Source organism: Micromys minutus (assembly GCF_963924665.1).
Source record: "Micromys minutus genome assembly, chromosome: 13".
NCBI classification, from domain to species: Eukaryota; Metazoa; Chordata; class Mammalia; order Rodentia; family Muridae; genus Micromys; species Micromys minutus.
The window spans coordinates 14,410,385-14,430,303 of NC_137982.1; the positions used below are offsets into that span (position 1 = coordinate 14,410,385).

At 37.4% G+C, this 19,919-nt stretch overlaps 1 protein-coding gene across 1 annotated transcript in view; it reads right to left on the minus strand.

Moving 5' to 3' along the window:
- Positions 1 to 4,577: 4,577 nt before the first annotated feature.
- The window catches only part of SCAI (suppressor of cancer cell invasion), a gene marked incomplete at its 3' end in the record, with an annotated part of 100,305 nt that continues 84,963 nt past the window's right edge, over positions 4,578 to 19,919 (minus strand). Inside the window, exons 14-18 of the mRNA XM_080927020.1 lie at positions 19,441 to 19,522; positions 11,645 to 11,717; positions 8,538 to 8,711; positions 8,248 to 8,348; positions 4,578 to 4,724 (exon numbers count right to left, since the gene is read on the minus strand). Of these exons, the coding sequence (XP_080783146.1) occupies positions 4,578 to 4,724; positions 8,248 to 8,348; positions 8,538 to 8,711; positions 11,645 to 11,717; positions 19,441 to 19,522 (577 nt within the window). The remainder of the gene's footprint in view (positions 4,725 to 8,247; positions 8,349 to 8,537; positions 8,712 to 11,644; positions 11,718 to 19,440; positions 19,523 to 19,919) is intronic.

Genomic DNA, 19,919 nt, shown 5'->3' on the forward strand with positions numbered 1-19,919 from the left:
CATGGCTATTTCCTCAACTTAAAAGACATTTCCTATTTTCAAGTGAGAACAAGGTAATTTTTTTCAATAGCCCTCAAAGTCCTACTCAATACTAACACTCAAATATGGGCTAAGAAAAATAAAGAACTAATAGATTAAGACACTGCTGGTGTCTCAGTTTAACAAACATACTTTTTCAGGTTTCTAGCAAATATATCAATTTAAACGGAAGTTTGTAGATGACTTTAAAGCTGAGAATATGCAGCCTACTCTTAGCATCTTCATATCTTAATTTCAACTCCAAAGGAGCCCATTTCATCTCAGCACAAGCCCCTTAAAATTGAGGCTTGTGAAGGATATCCAGCCACAACCTAATTATAGTAGCATGAACAATGCCACTCTGATGTCCTCACAGAACTAAAATAAATCAGCCCATAATGGGTATGGGTATAATATACACATACTGCATCACTGCATACCAAGATATTTAAAAATATGTACACATATATACAAAAAGTTTACAGAGATTTCATATAGCATCACAAAAATATACACATGCCATTAAAAATAAGAATTTTAAATAAATAAGTTCTAAAAAGAGCCTTCAACCTAAACACTCTTTAAACTCTCCAAATAAACATGAGAACAGAAACACTCCCAAAATCTCTAGGAGACTCAAGGCATTCATAGTCATAGTAAGCCCTCCACTCACACAGAGTAGACAGGTGATTCTTTCTGGCAGTGGCCAGGTATGCAGACACTGGCACCTTAATGTCTCTCCAGTCCAGAACATTCTCTTCACGGATAACTGAGACTTTTCAACTAGGTTGAAACCCCTCAGACACAGACAAAGACTGAACTTGGAGAATGCTACAGAAGGATCTGTGTCTGATTCAGAAGTCTGATCTGGACTTCTTCCTTGACATTGATGAAATTCAATATCATTCCCTATTTAAGGGTATCCTATTGCATGATGGAGGAGAAAAAGCAAAACCAAACTCCAAACCCAGACTCTGAGTCAGGAAAACCTCAAATAACAAATTACACTTTAATTCCCAAACTGTGAAACATTTTAACTTTGTTAAAAAGTATAAAGGGCACAATAAATTCTGTGCTTTGAAAGTTTTAGAGAGCACCACTTCCTAGGAGGGAAACACATACAAAGAATGTATCCTGCCTAAAGTCAAAGAAAAAAAATCTGATTTTATAATTAATAAAAAATGCTAGTGGTGGCTGATTCACTGGCATGAATATTCATTCATAAACACAGAGCCTTGTAGATGTTAGGCAAGCACACCATGGCTGAGCCTTATCCTGACCGGTTTGAATATCCAAAAACAGAACAAAATCTTAATGTTAAGATTATACAGCTCTAAAAATTTCCCTCCTGTTTATTACAGAAAGAAGCCCGAGCAACTGGCTGGGCTGAGATCGTGTTTGTATGTGTATTACAAAATAACCAGCAGCTTCTGACATCTCAGCTTTCTTTCTATAAGACGGGAAAGGTGATGCATTAGTATCAGAAATACTAATCAGGATACAGAAGAAAATCCCATTGTGCTTCACTTTGCTTTGTGCATGATGAGTCTCTTACAGTCCGATCCTTCCTAGTCTGTTTATAATGATTCTTAAGCCACCCGAAACTTTACCAGAATCTAGAGACAAATTTGTGCAATTTGAGTATAAAAATGTTGCTCCCTTGGCTTTGATCTTTTTAGTTTCACTATTTAAGGTTTTAAAAATTCTAAGAGTAAATGGGACTTAAAATGGGCAAATCTATTTTTGTAAAAGGGCCTCATACTGTAGTGCATGCTGGTCTAGAGCTTATTCTATATACCTAAGGACGTCCTTGAACTCCCAATGCTCTTGCTGTACCTGTAAGTACCAGGAATAGAAACCAGGGCAGTATGCATGCTAGGGAAGGTGCTAATAGGAAGCTAGTCTTAATCCTCAAGGCAAGGACCTTTTAAGTCTCCTTTGCTTGCATTTCACATGCCATTTAAAAAATGCAGTACGTGTGACACACTTGTTTTTATTTTTAAAGGCATAGATTAAAAAAAAGTTTCAAATTTCCTAGTATAGTTTTGCTCTTAAAAATTTCAGATCTCTTAACAATTTTTTTTTTTGAGATGGACTTTTGCTATATAATCTAGGTTAGCTCTGACCTTGCAACCTTCCTTAGACTCCTATGCATTGGGATTAAAGGCATGTATCATCATGCCCAGCTCAAAATTGATCCTATTGTTTTTTCTTTAAAAATTTTTTTCCCCTAGTGATGGAGACCAAACACAGAATTTCTGAATACTAGTTAAATGATCTACCATGAAGCTACAGCCTCAGTTTTGGTCAATTTTATATCTTTAACCACTAGTTAGGAACTGCATTAGTTTAAGAACTATTGGTTCTTAACTATTATTAAATTATTAGTTTAAGAGCCCATGTTATAATCTAGTTTTACACTGGAATCTCTAACATACACATTTTTCTAACCATGGAAGGTCTAATTTCTCCAGGACAGTTATGTTAAGCAAGTCTCAAAACAGCTAAGTAGGACCTAGGGATTTTTTGTTTGTTTGTTTGTTTGTTTTGAACCATCTTAGTAAACATGATATAGAAAGGATGTTATGGTGCTACAACCACATAATTCAGCTAAAACCACATAATTCAGTTTTTCTGGAAGCAATGGGGAGGAAATCAAATTTTTGGAACCAAGGCTCCAAACTGTAGAATCACAGACAGGAAAAGGATCTTAGATGAGTTGCTCTATTTTATATGGAAGTGTACTAAAAAGCAGACCCATAAAGCTATTTGTCAAAGAACATCATGCTAGTTACTAGAGAAGCCAGGATTAGAACTCAGACTTCTTGCTTCTGAAACCAGTGGTCCTTATGCTTAGCAAAAAAGAATAAAACACAGGTCAGGGCCACGTTAGTTGTCAGGGAACAGGAAAGTGTATGTTGTTGGTCAGTACTTAAGGGAACTGGAACAGAGGCCAGACAGTTAATGACCGTTTACTGCTACATTCCAGGAGGATAGTTAAGAAAAGGAAAATCATGATTTGCAAACATATGGAAGTAGGTCTTTTAAAAAAAAGAAAACTCTCCGTCTTGAAGTGTTCTTTTCCAGATTAACCTTTTTCTAAGCTTTTCAAAATACTGTCTGAAAGAACACACAATTTTAAAAGCAAATGAACCTTCTTAAGTCCCTGACTGAACCATAACCTGGACTTCACAAAGCAAGTGCACTGGAGCAGATGTGGCCATAACTTACACCCCTGTGATGCTCTAGTGAGAGAAACCAGATTAAAATATCACATCAAAATTATTCTTAGGGACCCAGGAAAGAGATACTGAAAACAGCTACCTTATTTCTCCAGGAACTGTCAGGGGTAGACAGACCATGAACATAGGCAGAAGACCTTATAATTCACAGATTTCTAAGTTTAAATGCAATGTAACCCAAAGAGGCTGGGAAGGAAAAACCTTCACAGCTAGTACCTTTGAGATTATTGAGGAGATGGAGGGGAAGAATAAACAAAAATTTTTATATCACACAGAGTCCTATTTAAAATAAAAAAAAAACTTGTGATGAATGTATAAAATAACAAAGCACAGGGAGTTTTCATATCTTATTTCCAAACTGTCAAAGCAAAATTAACTCACAATTTACTTTCTTAACACCCAGTTATCCTCAGCTCACACAGTCTCTTTAACACCAGTGCCTGGGAAATTTGAATATAAAAGAAGGTAGAGACTGCAGTGAGCACACCAAGGAGTCGATGAAACAAACAGTTTAAAAACCATTAGTGAAGAGTCGGCACTGAAAGCCTACATCACAGGATTATGAAACCAATGACTTAATTTTTAGCTGAAATATTTAAAAGTATTTTCCTAAAAAAAAAAAAGTATTTTCCTTTGCATTTTTAGCATTCAAAGACCACAAAGAAAATAAATATACAAACAAATCTCATAATAGTACTCACACTCTAAATGATATCCGTCATCTTAAAGTTCCAACTTAAGATTCAATTTCTAGATGCAAACCAATTCTTAACAGGTTCTAAAAATTTAATCATTTAATAAAATTCAGAGATCAAGACGTCAGTTTGCACATCAGAAAGTAACTTATTTTTCTACCTATTAGGTGGAGTGAAAAGAAACTCCACAGAAGGGCTCTGCTCTTGATTTTCAACAGTCCATGTGGTCAGCTTCACCACTACGAACAATTAGGTATTTCCCAATCCAGACATTTAAAGGTTAAGTTTAAGTTATGGATTGTCCTCATTATGTAAAAATAAACAATATGTTCTTCTTAAGGTGGCAATAGTAACTATTTGAGTGTGGGGGTAGATGTTGGAGGTAAGTATCTAAGTCAAAACCAAAAAATAAAAATTTAAAGATTGAGACTTTAAAAGACTTGAAAGATTATATTTTAAAAGTTATCCTAAAAGTTTGAACTTTTTTTCAGTTTGCTTTTAAAATGGTGGTTCCTAAATCCAAAAATAAAAACTAAGTAACACACTATGTCTCTGTCACTACATTAAAAAACTGCACCATTTAAAATCTGTGGAAAATGATAAACTGTTAAACAAGAGGGTTTTAATAGTCATCCATAGAATTCTCAAAGAAGATGTTTCGAACATCCAGAATGGACGCCAATTCCAAAATGTGCTTCTGAAGGTGAGGATTCTCCACGGTTTCATCCCTTGGCAGTTGTGGATAGGATTCTGGGTAATTTCGAGTTTCCTGGTAAATAAGGAAAGTGATGTGTCATAGTCTGCTGGGAAGAAATTACTTGCTTAACAGTATTAAGGAGCAGCTAAATATTTGTTTTCTTCTCTTACCAGTTGTTTTTACTAGTGCATCTTTTTTTTTTTTTGATGACTTGGTAACATATTTTTTGACTTTTATGCAGGATCTTGTTATACCTCAAACATGTGGTAATGTTTCTTTGTCAGCCTCCCGAGAGCACAACCACATTTGGCTACTGTACTGAATTACTAACAAGTGACAAGTGACCTCTCAGTATAGCTTTATATGGACTAGCTTAATATATTAGCATACTGAATTATTTCACAAATATTTGCTAACCTCTATCTATATATAAATCCTCAGAGATCCACACATGAAACTAAACAACCCCCTTCAAAACTCATTGCATGAATGGAAAAAACTGTAATAGAAATCAAAATGAGTAAAATGACAAAATACAAAATAAAAACTTACAGAAGAAGAAAAAAAACCTTTGTAAACTTCAAATAGAAAAAATGTCTTAAGTACCCGAAGAAAACCAACCACAAAAGAAAACCTAATTAGTTGAATTTCTTCAACATTTAAAAACCTTAGTCTAAAAAAAATTAATTGTTAAGTGGAAAGATATTCACCAGCAATCCTGATGAGTGAAATGCAGATTGGATCCCATGCACCTGGATGGGATCAGACTGAATGTCTGACGGCAGCCAGGGCAGCCTGTACACACGCATCTTCATACCTTGCCAAGGGAGTGTGAATGACCTGTTCTGAAAAATGGTCTGGCAGCTTCCAGAAATGGAACATACAACTTTCTTCCAATAAAACTCAAAAAAGTGGGAAGGGGCGCATGGTCCTGATGGACAGTGGAAGACACACTCTACAAAGAGAACTCACACTGGATGTCAAACAATCACGAAAGAAAAGCAAACCAGTGATGAGGAAACACTGGGTCATGTCAGTGGAGAGAACAAGGAAGTAGGAACATAGGCAGAGCAGATGTCTGAGTTTCCTAATAATTATCTTCGAAGAGACTGAAAATAAAAAGATCTTGTGTTGCCATACAAATGAAAAAGTTAAAGTTTGTTGACCAAGCTGAAGCCTATCAGTGGAGGCATAAAAAAGCACATTTATTAAAGTCTTCTCTGTATGTGAGGAACATAACAAAAATTCAAAGTCAAAACTCAAAATATGTCTGCAAAGACTCACAGGAGGTCTTCTCCTTTGTATTGAAGCAGAGTTTGATTGACAGCTAATATTACAGCTGCCAGGTGATCAGTAACAACAGAACAATGGACTACTCAGAAACAGGATGGACTAAGTAGAGTTGGAGAGATAGCTTAGTGGACCAGAGCACTTGTTGCTCTTGCAGGGGATCTGGGCTTGGTTCCCAATACCCACATGGAGGCTCAAAACCACCCAAAACTCCAGTTCCAGGAGATCTGATGATATCTCCTTGCTATGTGGTACACATACGTATGCAAGCAAAACACACACACAAATAAATAAAAATGTCAAACAAGCTAGTGGTATATGAAACAAAAAATGCACTTAGTAACAGCTTTACACTAGATTTTATCCAATGTGATTCAGGTTCATGATATGACAGTGTAAAGACTATCATATGAGTGTGATCTATCATGTGATTCATAGACCCACCAGGAGGGTTAGAGAGGAAAATTCTGGAATGATGCTGTTACATGGTTTAGTAGAGGTTTGCATTCACAATAATACAATGTACACCAATGGTTCACTGTAAGCATACATACATATAGGGCATACCTATAATCCTGGTACTCAGGAGGCTGAGGCAGGTGGATAGAAAGTTCAAGGCCAGCCTGGACTACATGGTGAGACTGTATCAATTATACAAAGGCAAACTAGAAACAAGTTGGATGTGGCAAAATAATTTGAAACTACAAGTTATAAAACAAAAAAACAAAACCCCTAATGTTCTATACTGAAGTTAAAAAAAAAATCCAATGGGTAACATTAAAACCCATTAAAACTCTGAGTACCAACTTGGCCAGGTTGTGCATTCTCCCAAATCTTATCAGAGAAACTTATTGCAGTAGACAGTATAACATGAAGACCTGCAACTGGACAATGTGGAGAGAATGGGATTGTGCTGCATTCAATCCTTCATTACTCCATCTCACCAGATGTTGGGATGATCTTTCTTCACAATGTATGAAGGTGTTAATTCTTGGTAGAGAGTTAAATGCTGGCAGGATTTTGGTACTGTCATTTCTATGGCCCATTACCCAGTTTTTCATATGTAATGCTTGTCCTCACCTGCCCCAAAGATGAAGATCAGGCAACCCTCATTGCCTAAGGGCAACCCTAAGAGGCAGATCTGGAAACATCTTGCTGCTGAGTGGTTCAGACTGAAATATGGGTTTTGTGTAATAATAAGCTGGCATCTGGACCTGCAGTAGGGAGTATGATGGAAACAAGACTTCTGGAAGGAGGAGGGGGAGAGAAGAGGGAGAGGAGAAAAAAAGAGAAAATGAAGGGCAGGGGGAGGGAGATGAAGAGGGCAGACAGGGAAGAGAACGGAAAGGAGCAGGAAGGTAAAGAGCTAGCAGGGACATTTGTATGGAGGTTAAGTTAGAAGCTAGCCGAGAGTCTGCTCCAGTTAAAGAACAACAGCTTTAAGCAATATAAGAAGCTTCATGCTTAATTAAATAGAGAGCTGGTCCAAGAAAGCCCTGGGCTCAGGGACCTATGCAAAAGAAGAGGTGAAAAGACTTTCTAGACACATAGGGGTGATATACACATGAACTCACAAAGACTGATAGATGCAGAAGGACCAGCACAGATACAAACCAGACAAGATCCTAACTCCAACCAAGAAGCTATTTGTAATTGTTACCTTCTGGGAAAAGGAAAATGTGGTGTAGCACTAGGTTTATTAATCATATTCCAGAATAGGTCCCAGGCCCAAGAGTAGCTGGTCAACATAAAACACATGCCATGCATTTTGTGTACATTTTGTTTTGTTTATTATTATTCTTTGTCTTATTGGTCTTTTTATTTGTTGTTAGTTTTAAGATTTGTTTATTTATTTTATGTATGTGGTACACTGTAGCTGTCCTCAGACACACCAGAAGAGGGAATCAGATCCCATTACAGATGGTTGTGAGCCACCATGTTGCTGGAATTTGAATTTAGGACATCTGGAAGAGCAGTCAGTGCTCTTAACTGCTGAGCCATCTCTCCAGCCCATGAAAATGTTCCTAATGGGAATGTGTCACAGTGTTGCTAATCTTTTTCTACCTATTCATTTCAGCTTTTCTAGATATGCTTTTACTGTGAATTTCACACAGACCTTAAGTTCTGGGATTACAAGCATGCGCTACTATGCTTACTATACTATTCATATTAATGCTGCACATGCTTACTTCTAAATACTATTCCGGATTTAAGCTTTATTTAATGGAAGTAAAATATAATAAACAACAAACACTCAGTAACAAATTAAAATGATAAACTTGGTCTTTCATGGTTCTATGCCTACCCGAAAGGCCTTGTGCATCCTCATGGTGGCTGAACAGAAGACAAACCTTGTGAGAAGCAATCGAAGAAATTCATCTCCAAAAAACTGGAGAAAGGCCTGATCTGCAGAGAGGAAGGGACAGTGAAAGGAGGTGACATGAAAGTGACACTTCAATAGGAAACTAAGGAAAGGTTTCATGACTTTCCTGTCTGGGACAAGTACCTTTAAAAAACCTATACAATATATAGCAGTAAACCATTTAAGCCACTACAGTAAGTTCTGTTAAGTGTTCAGGTAGATTAGCAGGGTACCTATTGAACGTGAATGGGTCAGTAGCTGGGCAATATCACGGTTGATTTTTCGAAGATATTCTTGACACTTTTCCCACAGGCCTCTACGCATGCTTGACAATCCAGACACAAATAGGAAGGCCATTAGAGGATTGTTCAAAAAGAGCGTGAAGAGGCTACCTCGCTGAGACTGATCTGTAATAACAAACATGTTACATACAGACAAGAGTTTTACAAAGGGTTAGCAAACACATGAGGAAATTTTAATATATTGATAATGTGTAAAATTAAAGCTGGATCAGTAAATCACAATTCGACAAGCTAAATTCTTCATAAAGCGCATCCAGGGCATGTTGCCTTCTAAATAAACTAAAAATACCGAGTCTCCATTATGAATGATAAATAAACACATTTCTTATTATCTGAACAACTAGCCAACTTCATCTGAATGTGGCAAGTGTTGACCATGAATCATCTATGATTTAAGTATCTGATGAGCATCCAATCTGCCAACTTTCATCATTTGTTGTTCTTTCCCTGTAACCCAGGCACTTTTTGAGATAGGGTCTTACGGAGTCTAGGCTGGCCTTGAACTCATGAAGTAGCCAAGTATAACCTTGAACTCCTGATCCTCCTGTCTTTTTACCTCCCAAGTGTGGGGTGATAGGTATGTGCTACCATATCTGGCTCTCTAATGTTAACATTTTCTTTCTTTGGTCCTGCATACTGCCAGTGTCACCAACTCCTAAAAGATTAGTTGCTACACATGCTCACAGATGCCACATTTTCAAAGACTACAACTGAATTCTCTAGTTCTGGTTCTGTGCCATCTTGTGACCCAGTGCACACAAAGACTGCCTGCTCCAAACTAAGACTATTTATGAATGCATTCCAGATGTCAATGTCTTAGTACAAAAAGGCACACTGTTAATACTTGCTCTGTAACTCGTCCTACATTTCTACTGACTAGCACTGGGCTAACTGGGCTAGACTCAACTTCACTGTCAAAAAGGTCTTGAGTTTAACATATACTTCCCTACAGTTCTCTAGTGCAGGTTCTCATCAAGACTCAGGATTTCTACAATACCTGAGCCACAGACTCCTGTCTTCTTGCTGTCTCTCATCAAGTCCTACAGTATCTAAAGGCTCAATATTTAGTTCACTGTTGAGCTCCCAAGCACACCATCTGCTAATTCTCTCAGTGTTCCTCTAATTCATTCTCTATTGCATGATTTTTCATCTTTCCGTCAAATTTCTCCAGTTACATCACCAATCTTGAAAGGGCTTTTATCATTCAATCACACAGTACCTTCAGCCAGAGGTACGATTTTAACTTCTCTAAGTGTTTTTATGGGCTCTCATGACACATATAATTTCTTTGCTGGGACATTCCTGTCCAGTCATTTTTCATCCCCATCTACCATTCCCCCCCTTGCTTTACTCCTCTGTGTTAGTAACAGCTGCTTGTTTGTTTTCCCACGCTTCCTCCTCTTAGGTCATTTCTACTTTTTACTAGGCATTGGTTTTATAAGAAAGCAACTATATCATCAGGGGCAATGCTATTCCCCAGTGCCTAGTACAATGCCTGATAAATAAATCTTAAAAATGATTCTGAATGAATAAAGAATGTCTTGACTAATGATAAAACTACAAACATAAAAAATGTAGGAACCTTACCAAAAACATCTACAACTTTGTGGCTAGAGTACCCAAGCCCTTTTATAGATGTCAACAGTAACAATGTTATAAAAGAATATTCAATCTGTCTGGTGGCTGAATTTTACTTTTAAAAGTATTTGTAGTCTAAACTTTATAGTATAAAGATAGGATGCTAGGTAAAAGACCATTAAGGACATGAATTATTAACAGCATATACTGAATGCTTCTATATACCTAGCACTACGCTACAGGGTTAAGTACTATTATTATTTCCATTTGATAGATGAAGTAACTAAGGCACAAAATGGCTTAATAACATTTTAAAGTCACATGGCTAGTAAGAGGATAGGTTGGGACTCAAATTCATACTTAAGTATGTGTTTTCCTCCACCGTGCAATGAATGAATGTTCTAATTGAATTCTGGCATTAATACTTGACCATGTAGTTTTAAATAAAACTACATCAGAACAGGATGATGACAGCACTCTCTAGTAGTGGGAAGAGAAACAATAAGAAACAGGATGCAAAATCCTCAAAGCAGGAGAATTTTACCGTTGTTTGAAGGTAAGTTCTATCCCTTAGGATTTGTTTTTGGTTATGTGAACTTAGAACTGCTACGAGATTTTCCCTGTTAAATAGCAGAACTTACCTTAAAACAACGGTGTAAGTCTCCAGCTTCTCTCAGGCATTCAAGTGCTGACCATCACTTCCTGTGTCAAACTATGTCAGCAGACAGGACTTCGGGCTGGGAAGTAGCAGTGAAATGCCATCTCCCACAGAGAGACATCGGCACTATTCACAGTCAGGGAGACAGTGAAACAGTTCAAGTACTGCTAAGACAGTGTGAAGGTTCACTTAGCATTTGACCTAGGAAATGACTGGGAGTTAGAATTAGATCTTATGTGTAACCTGTTGAGGACAAAATGCTAAGGGCAAAAGGCTTCCCTTTGTAGCCATTGGCAAAATGGTCCAAACAAACTTGTTCTGGTGAATTCTGAAGAAATTTTTTTATTTTCAAAGTATAAGATAAAAATTCACAGAAAACAAAACAAGAAAAAAGCCTTTGAAGTTGTGCCAATTCAAGTATTGTAACTCTTACACATAGCCTGAGAAGTTTCCTAGGCCAGCATATGGACTTTGAAGATGCCTAAGGTATGTAATCAAAGATGTAGGAAAGTCATGCTATATGGGTATGACAAGAAAATCAGAACCAATCTTTAAGTCTAAAAAAACCAGGAGGTCTCCAATACCAAGGGATCAAACGACTTCTTTTTCAGATATGAATTATCTCAAGGCCTAATCATACGTAGCACATTAGGGAACCCTTGTCTGCAAGGATTCCAGGTATATTTCTGATTAACACTTGCTACAAGTACCACACATCCATGTCTAATCATGATGGGAGGTCATAATAAATACAGTCTTGATTCATTAAGACCTATTGGTGTAATAGGCACCAGGAACTTACCTTGCAAAGCTTTTGGATAAGCTGTGGGAGAAAGAAGGCAGACGAGTGGCTGTCCAAACAAATTTGTAAAATTCTGCAATATATAAAAATTAAAGACTTTTATTAAAGACTTGACAAGTTGTAGTTACCTAGTAATTTTTCAGTGTAACATCACTAGTGTATAAGTTTTTAAAGTTATAAGCAGATGTGGGAACAGCAGCAGTTGCAGACACACCGTTCATCATGTCTCAATACCAACTTGCTTTAGGGATTGCCACCAAACTGAAGTTTGCTACACAGACTACTTATTTTTAAAATAATAGTGGATAGTAACGCAGCTTTGCAGGTACAAGTCATCCGGGTCTCTAGAAAGTATTCTCACTGGATACACCAGGGTGAATTTTCAAGATGATATAGCTTTCTGCGTCAAAGGTACTTTTCTTCCTGAGACTCATGGCAACACCTCATACAGGATAATGCCAAGGTGCTTATTTAAGAAAGAACAAAGTGAATATTCAGATTGCAAGCAGGCTCTGCATAATTTAGAATATCATTTCTCTTAAGGCAGACCTATTATAACAAACAAAATTTTAATAACAAATCATTTGGTGAAGCAATAAAAAGATATATATATATATAAATATATATATATATATAAATTCCTAGGATGAAACTGAACAAGCCAGAGTTAGAAATTCTTAAGGGTAAAAACAAAGACAAATGAAAAGCTACACTACGAATGGCAGGTAAACACTCTACCAACTGATCTGCAACCTGAACCCTGCAATAAGCATCCCTGAAAGAAAGTACTTAGTCCACATAGTTGAAATTTGTTTCTTGGGAATGAAGTGAATCCTGTGTTACTACTGGGCCAGCACCCGGAAGTTCAGAACTGGTTTTCTCCAGGCTCCCCTGCATTTCTTATCCATTGCTGATTTTGCTGTTATCATCTTACTGTACTAAGTCTTCACATAATTATATGCTGAGTGCTGAGTCCTCTTTCAAATTATGTGCATTTGAGAATTATTGTAGGGTCCTCTGATAGACTGGGTTGTATATATTCTTTATTCACTTAGATACAGGATCTGGTGATATTGCTTAGGCTGGATTTGAATTCATAGGATCAAGTGAACCTCCTACCTCAACCTCCCAAGTATTTGAAATTATAGGCACAGGTGATCTTGTCTGACATAACTTATATTTAAATTTTAGGACTTGGTTGGTAAAATACTTGCCAAATAAGCATAAGAACCTGAGTTCAATGTCTAACAAATATGGAAAAAGAAAAATGCAATAACATGATTATAATGCTATCATTGGAAAGACAGCTGAACTTGGGGACTCATGGGCCAACTAACCTAGAGTGATAGCCAAATTCTAGGTTCTAGTGAAAGATTCTATCTAAAATAACAAGATATAGCTGGTAAAATGGCTCATCAGGTAAAGTTGCTTTCAGCCATCTCTGACAACTTGTTTGATCCCTAGAAACCAAATGGTAGAAGGAGAGAACTGACTTCAAGTTGTCCTGAACTCCACAATGCACAACCCACGCCGCAATGTGTGTGTATGTGTGCATGTGTTTAGGAGATAGAGAAATAGCTCAGCAGTTAAGAGTACCCCCAACTCTTCAGAGGACCCAAGTTTGGTTCCAGCCCTGATATGTCAGGCAGTTAACAAGTGCCTGTAACTCTAGCTCCAGGGGATATACAATACTCTTCTTCTGGTCTCTGGACAACCATACTTATCCCCCCACCCACACTCACTCACTTTCCTCTAAGTTAAAACTGAATGGAACTGCAAGGCCTGGTGGTTCATGTCTATTACTTGAGACTGGAGGATCTCAAGTTCAAGACCAAACTGAGCTATGAAACAGAACAGCAACGTCAGTAATAACTTACATCAATAGATAGTGTCCTTTAACAAGGTCCATTTTCAGTAAACATTTACTCATTGAGGAGATGGAGCAGACACCGTCTCAGGTGTTAGAGATAGGACAGTAAACAAAACAGAAAAAAAATCCCTGTTTCCCTGAAGATGACAATGTGGTCAGGGATGCAAGTGGCAGATCAGACAGGCCTCCAGTAAACAGGATGTGTAAGTTATATAAAGCCCTCAGAGATAATAAGAAGTTCAGATACAGAACATGAAATTCAAACAATTACATTAATAGCACAGGCTTATCTCATTATTTATTAATTTAGCTTTAAAATCTGACCAAATGTAATGTTTTAAAGTTTTATTTTTGTTTTTCAGATGATTTATTTTTATTTAATGTGTACTGATATTTGGCTCACATGTATGTATGTTTGTGTGAGTGTGTCAGATCCCTGAACTGAAGTTACAATTATGAGCAGACATGTGGGTGCTGGGAATTGAACCTGTGTCCTCTGGAAGAGCAGCCAATGCTCTGAGCCATCTCCCCACCCCCCTAGTACAGGTTTTACTATCAGACTGTTTGAACCCAGCTATGTTATCACTTAATTGGGTGTGTGACCTTGGATAAAAACCCTTCAACTCGGGCTGGAGAAATGGCTTCATGGTCAACAGTACTGGCTTTCCTTGCAGAAGACCTGGGTTTAATTCCTAGTACCTACACAGTGGCTTGTAATCTTCTATAAGTTAGGTTCCAAGGAATCTAGCACCCTCTTCTGGCCTCCATGAGCACTATATGCAGGTGGTATATAAACATGCATGTAGGCAAATATTAATACACATAACATAACAATAAAATATTTGCAAACTGCCCAAACTTTCTGTGTCTTGGTTTTCTTATAAGTCAAATGTAGATAATAAAAGTGGTAATGGTGGGCCCCAAGGTACAGTCTAGTAGTTTCTTAGGAGAAAGATTACTAGTTCAAGGCTGGTGTGAGCTATAAAGTAAGCTCAAAGCCAGAATAAGCAACTTAAGTGAGACACCACAATCTCCAAATAGAACAGGAAAAGGGGGCTGGGGATGAAGTGCAGTGGCATAGTGTTTACCTAGTATATGTGAGACTCTACATTCAACTTTAGTACAAAAATAAGTGACAAAGAGCTGTGTGAGAAGTAAATGTGCACAAATACAACACATATTTAGGAGAATATAGTACTAGTTGTCATAATACAACCATAAAGAACAATACTATGGTTATGAAGAACAATAAAGTCACAAGATGAAGAAGGCATGTATCTGAAACATGGCAATTAGTGAGGACACATGCAACTTCATTTGTTCAAACACCTGAAAAATATGAGGTACCTTTGAAAGCGCATTTAAGATAGAAAGAAGAGAATGTAAAGAGCCAGAGAAGAAGATTGCCTGGAATATTAAAAACTAGGTTAGAAATCAGTTTAGCTGAAGAGACTGGCAAGAAAGAAGGTCAAAGATGCCCGTGTGATCTGTCTTCTGAGTGAGATAAGAAGTCATAGGAGAGTTTGAGCAGAGAAGGAACATCCTGACACACAGGCACATGTGCAGAAGGAAGAGCAGGTAAGCCTCGATGGGAAGTTACTGCGACAGCTCAGGTAAGCAAGAACAGTAACACGAGCTGGGGGTGACAGTGAAATCCAGGAGATTTTGGACATTTAATTAGATCTTAACAGTTTTCATAATATAAGAGAGAAGGAGACTAACATCAAGAATAAAGGCGGCAAATATAAAAAGCAAAATAGGAACCAACCAAGATAGATAGACGTGATCTAGAAATGTCTTTGGTATAATTGTTTCTTTTAGTTTGCAATGGCCTAAAAATTTCACCTGGATATACAGAGTAGGTAGATATAATATTATATAGAGAGCTGTAGAGAGAGAGGTCTGATCTGGAGGTATCACAGTTGGAAGAAGACAGTAGGAAAACAGTAATGAAGTCATGAAACTAAGTATGAGAATAACGGGGTCAGCTATGGCTGAAAACTAAGAGGGATAGGATGAAACCCAGGGACACTCCAGAGATGGTTTCAGATAAGAAGAAAATCCACTAGAAGAGACTGGGAAAATAAGCTAAGGCTTGACCTTGGCTAACTTGAGGCAAACTAGTAACTTGAATTAAGTATGAATGCCACACCTAGAAAAGGACAGAAATGGCACGGGATTCATATGTGCCCACATTAGAGAAAAATCCTACAGGGAAATTCCATTAAATTAAGAAATGAAGTAAAATCAACACTCACATGTTCTCCCATTAGTATCATTTCTCACAGACCAGTAGGGTAATGTGTCCTGGTACTGAGTTTAAGACACACTATTCCCCTAAACTAGTTCGCGCAGGTCAGCTCTCCTACAAATCTTCAGCCCAAGTATCTACTGCCCAGGTAATCCCCTCAAAAGGGTCCTAAGCTGGTGGATCTTCTAGATGTTTTGTATAAACAAACACAAACCTCCTGCAACTGAAGGCCCCATCAAGTTCCTCCAATTTTAACGATATTAAGCGCTTGCATGTGCACAGGAGCACACACACACACACACACACACACACACACACACACACACACAAAATAAAAATTTAAACTTCAAAAATAACCAAACATGCACAAACACAAATACTGAAAAAGCCATCTTAAATAGCTAAGGCAGACTCAAGTATAGGCATTATGTGATAGACAGACCAATAATTGCTCATTGAGCTCAAAGAAGTAAAAGACTAAAAATAGTAAACTATAATGAGCCATGTAATATATAAAATGGATTAATTATGTGTTAGATACTTCTAAAGAGACAAAGAGAATTAAAGCAGTCTGGGGCCGGGGGAGAATACAGAATCCCCAACAGAGAAACATAATAATGGAAAATACTAAAGAGGCTATGAAATTTGGGAAGCCTGCAAAGGTCCCAGGAGAAGAAAAGACGGAGGCTCAAGAGTCAGTAAGTAAAAAGGTAATGGCTGATGACTGTCATTATCATGAATGAAAATTGTTAGGTTAAATAATTCAAATCATCCAACAGACCTTGACATGTTCAACCAAAATATTTACTCACAGAGTAAGTCCAGATTACTAGAAGCTAAGAGAAGTAATATTAAAGGAGAAAGGAAAAAAAAAAAGAAAGAAAAAAGAATTCTGGAATTTGAGGGGGGCTGGCAGGACACTAGGTGTAACCGACTATGTGGTTAAAAAGTCATACCAGAGTAAAGCAATATGCACACAGGAAACTCATTAGTCCCAGGTTGTTTTGGGATAACCTGATTTTGACAGCACTGGCAGAGACCCAGCACTTAAAAATTTCAATGGTCACAATGAATCATTTTTCCTCTCAAAGGAAAGAAAGTAGAACTAAAAAGAACTTTCTAAAGTTACTGGGAACTTTAAAAAATTTTTTTCCAGGTAATGCTACATTACCACAGAGAAAGCCAATCAGCACGTCCACTTTAACCCTAATGAAAACATGCTAGGCGAACTGTGGGTCGTAGCTATCACACAGAAATTGATGTATCGATCACTTCCTTCTGCCAGGAAGCTCATAGTAACATGCCAAGCTCCTTTTCTTTCAAGAGTGGAATAAACAGAAATTTGGAATGAGAAAGAAGAATTATACAGAGCACTTAATCTTTAGTATAAAAATTCCATATGGAGAAAGATACAGTATCATCATCTCACCATTCAACATGTATTTATTAAGAATCTTAAATGTGGGGGCAGGAGAGGTGGCTCAGCGGTTAAGAGCACTGACTGCTCTTTCAGAGGTCCTGAGTTCAATTCCCAGCAACCATGTGGTGGCTCACAACCATCTGTAATGGATCTGACACCCTCTTCTGGTGTGTCTGAAGACAATGACAGTGTGTACTCATATTAAAAAAAAAAGAATCTTGAATGTGAATCAGGGGAAGGACATCTAGGAAAGCATACATATGCTAATAGTTAGAACACAAAGGAAGACCTAAAGACCTGATGTAGAGTCATCCAACTAAAGGACACATCTCAATTAGGACAAGTCCTATCTACTCATTCAGTTTCTTGCCTCCATTCTAAAACAGAATCAGAAAAGTGAGGGCTATGATACTCTGAATGAATTTTCACATAAAAGAGGCAAAAAGAAACAGAGATAGCTCAGAACATAGGAAAGCAGAGAATATAAGATGGATTTCTGTGACTGATGTGTAGCTAGGTAAAGCACTCACCTAGCATGATGTAAGCCCTGGCTTACATCACACACACAATAAAATAACAATACACACAATAATCACTTATGTTCCTAAGGTTATGAGAAGACATTTCAATATGAGAAAAAGGCAATTATATATGTCTATTGTATGTGCATATATATATGTACATACACATTTATTTCTCTAGTTGTATCTTTATTAAAGGAAAGAGACAGGGCCTTGATCTGGGTGTATTTTCAACTTCTTGGTAAATTCTTTCAGTATGGAAAATGGCCATTTTCTTGATTTTTCTGTTTTCTGTACTACTCTTAAAGAACTTTTGTGAATATGTAATTTGTGTATTTATATGCTAGACCTTCTTGTCTAGTTTTTAGTTTGGGGGGGGGGCTCTCACTCTATAGCCCCAGATGCCCTGAACTCTCACCAATCCTGTTCTGACCTTTCTTTAGGGCCTTCCCACTCCTTCTTATATCCAGCAGATACATATGCAAACAAACTTAGAAAGTACAGATTAAGTTTCTTAAAAATCAAAAATTTTAACACTGAACTTAACAAAATAGGTACTAAGAAACATGCTAAAAAAATTAGGGTGGGTTAGATGTTCTTAGAATCTAGGCTATTTCATTCATTCATTCATTTTTTCAAGACCGGGTTTCTTTGTGTAAAGGCTCTTAGAATTCAGGCTTGTTTCTTTCTTTCTTTAATTAATTCATTTTTCTTTTTCTTCTTTCCTTCCTTCCTTCCTTCCTTTCTTTCTTAGACAGGGTTTTTCTGTGTAACAGCCTTGGCTGTTCTGGAACTTATTTGAAGATCAGGCTGGCCTTGAACTCACAGAGATCTGCTTTGGCATTGCCTCCTGAATACTGGGACTAAAGGTGTGAACCATCACACATCATGGGTGTGTGGTTTCATTTTTAAAATGGAAGTAAACATGAGGAGAAAACAAAAAACATGCATGTGGGATCGCCATCCTAGCTACTCTGTCATTTCCACTGCCATGCTAGAATCAAGTGAGTAATGTCTGCCTCTCCATTCATGTTGAAACCCACAGCAGAAGAAACTTTCAGGAGCAGAAAAAGCACCCAGTCCAAGGTGGACATGTTTCCCCCTAATTTACCTGTTTTGCTTTACTATAAATCATTACAGCCTGAATTCTGACGACTTCAAATGCTTTGCTGCTGCTGCTTTTGGAATCACTTAGGATTTGTTTCAAAAGCAAACATGGCAAAAGTACTTCGAGATCAAACCACATTCGGGCTCAATCGTGGACAAACAAAGAATATGTAAAACTGTTAATATTTAAGATCATTACTATATAACATGAGATGGGAGTTTCATTTAAACTATGTGTGCATTAAATTAGATGTGCAGAAAGGAAAAGTGTTTAAAAATTAGAAAATAAGCCACCCACATTATCTTTAGTTCTGTAAAGAAAAACAGTCTGGGTTATATAACAAAAATAAACCTCCCACCAGAGATCTTGGAAATCTTGAAAATTTTTTTCCTGCAGGAGGATTTATTATTTTCCACTGAGAGTCCATTCATGCGTTTCTTCTTGTTTCTATTCATAGCATCAGATCCTGACTAGCATGCACAACCTCAAAAGAAAAGAAACACTAAATACAAACTGTAAAATTAAAGAAGTAAAACAAAGCAAAATAAAAGGGCATATGTTAGAAGTGGGGACCCTGAGGTCACTGCTGTATACCCAGAGTGTACAGTAGCTCTCTAGGGACTCACCTTGTAGGCAACACTATTGGAGGAGTCCACGATGATGAACAGGGGTTTCCTTGTGAATGGATATAGATCTCCAGGATGAAGGCTGCAGAAAAAAAGTGAGGAATTATGTAACTTTATGGCCAACTCTCAGAAACAGCGTTCTAGTTTAGTTTTCTCAATATAGAATTACAAGGAAAACAAAAATTAAGGAGCAAACACACAGAGAAATAGATGTGTATTTACTGGGACATGTTGATTCTACCTGAAAAAAAAGTTCAAAGACAATTATGATTCAAGACTAAATAAATGGTGAAGTGGTGTGTTACCTACAGCTCCTGCATGTAGGAGACTTGAGTCCTGAAATTCAAGAGCAGTATGAGCAATATCAGTGAGACAAATGAATAAACCTGTCAGCTAAAAGGGACCCATATATAAACATGACTAACCTCAGAAGTAGGTTTCACACACACAACTGCTTTGTATTATTTAAAAGCTCTTTC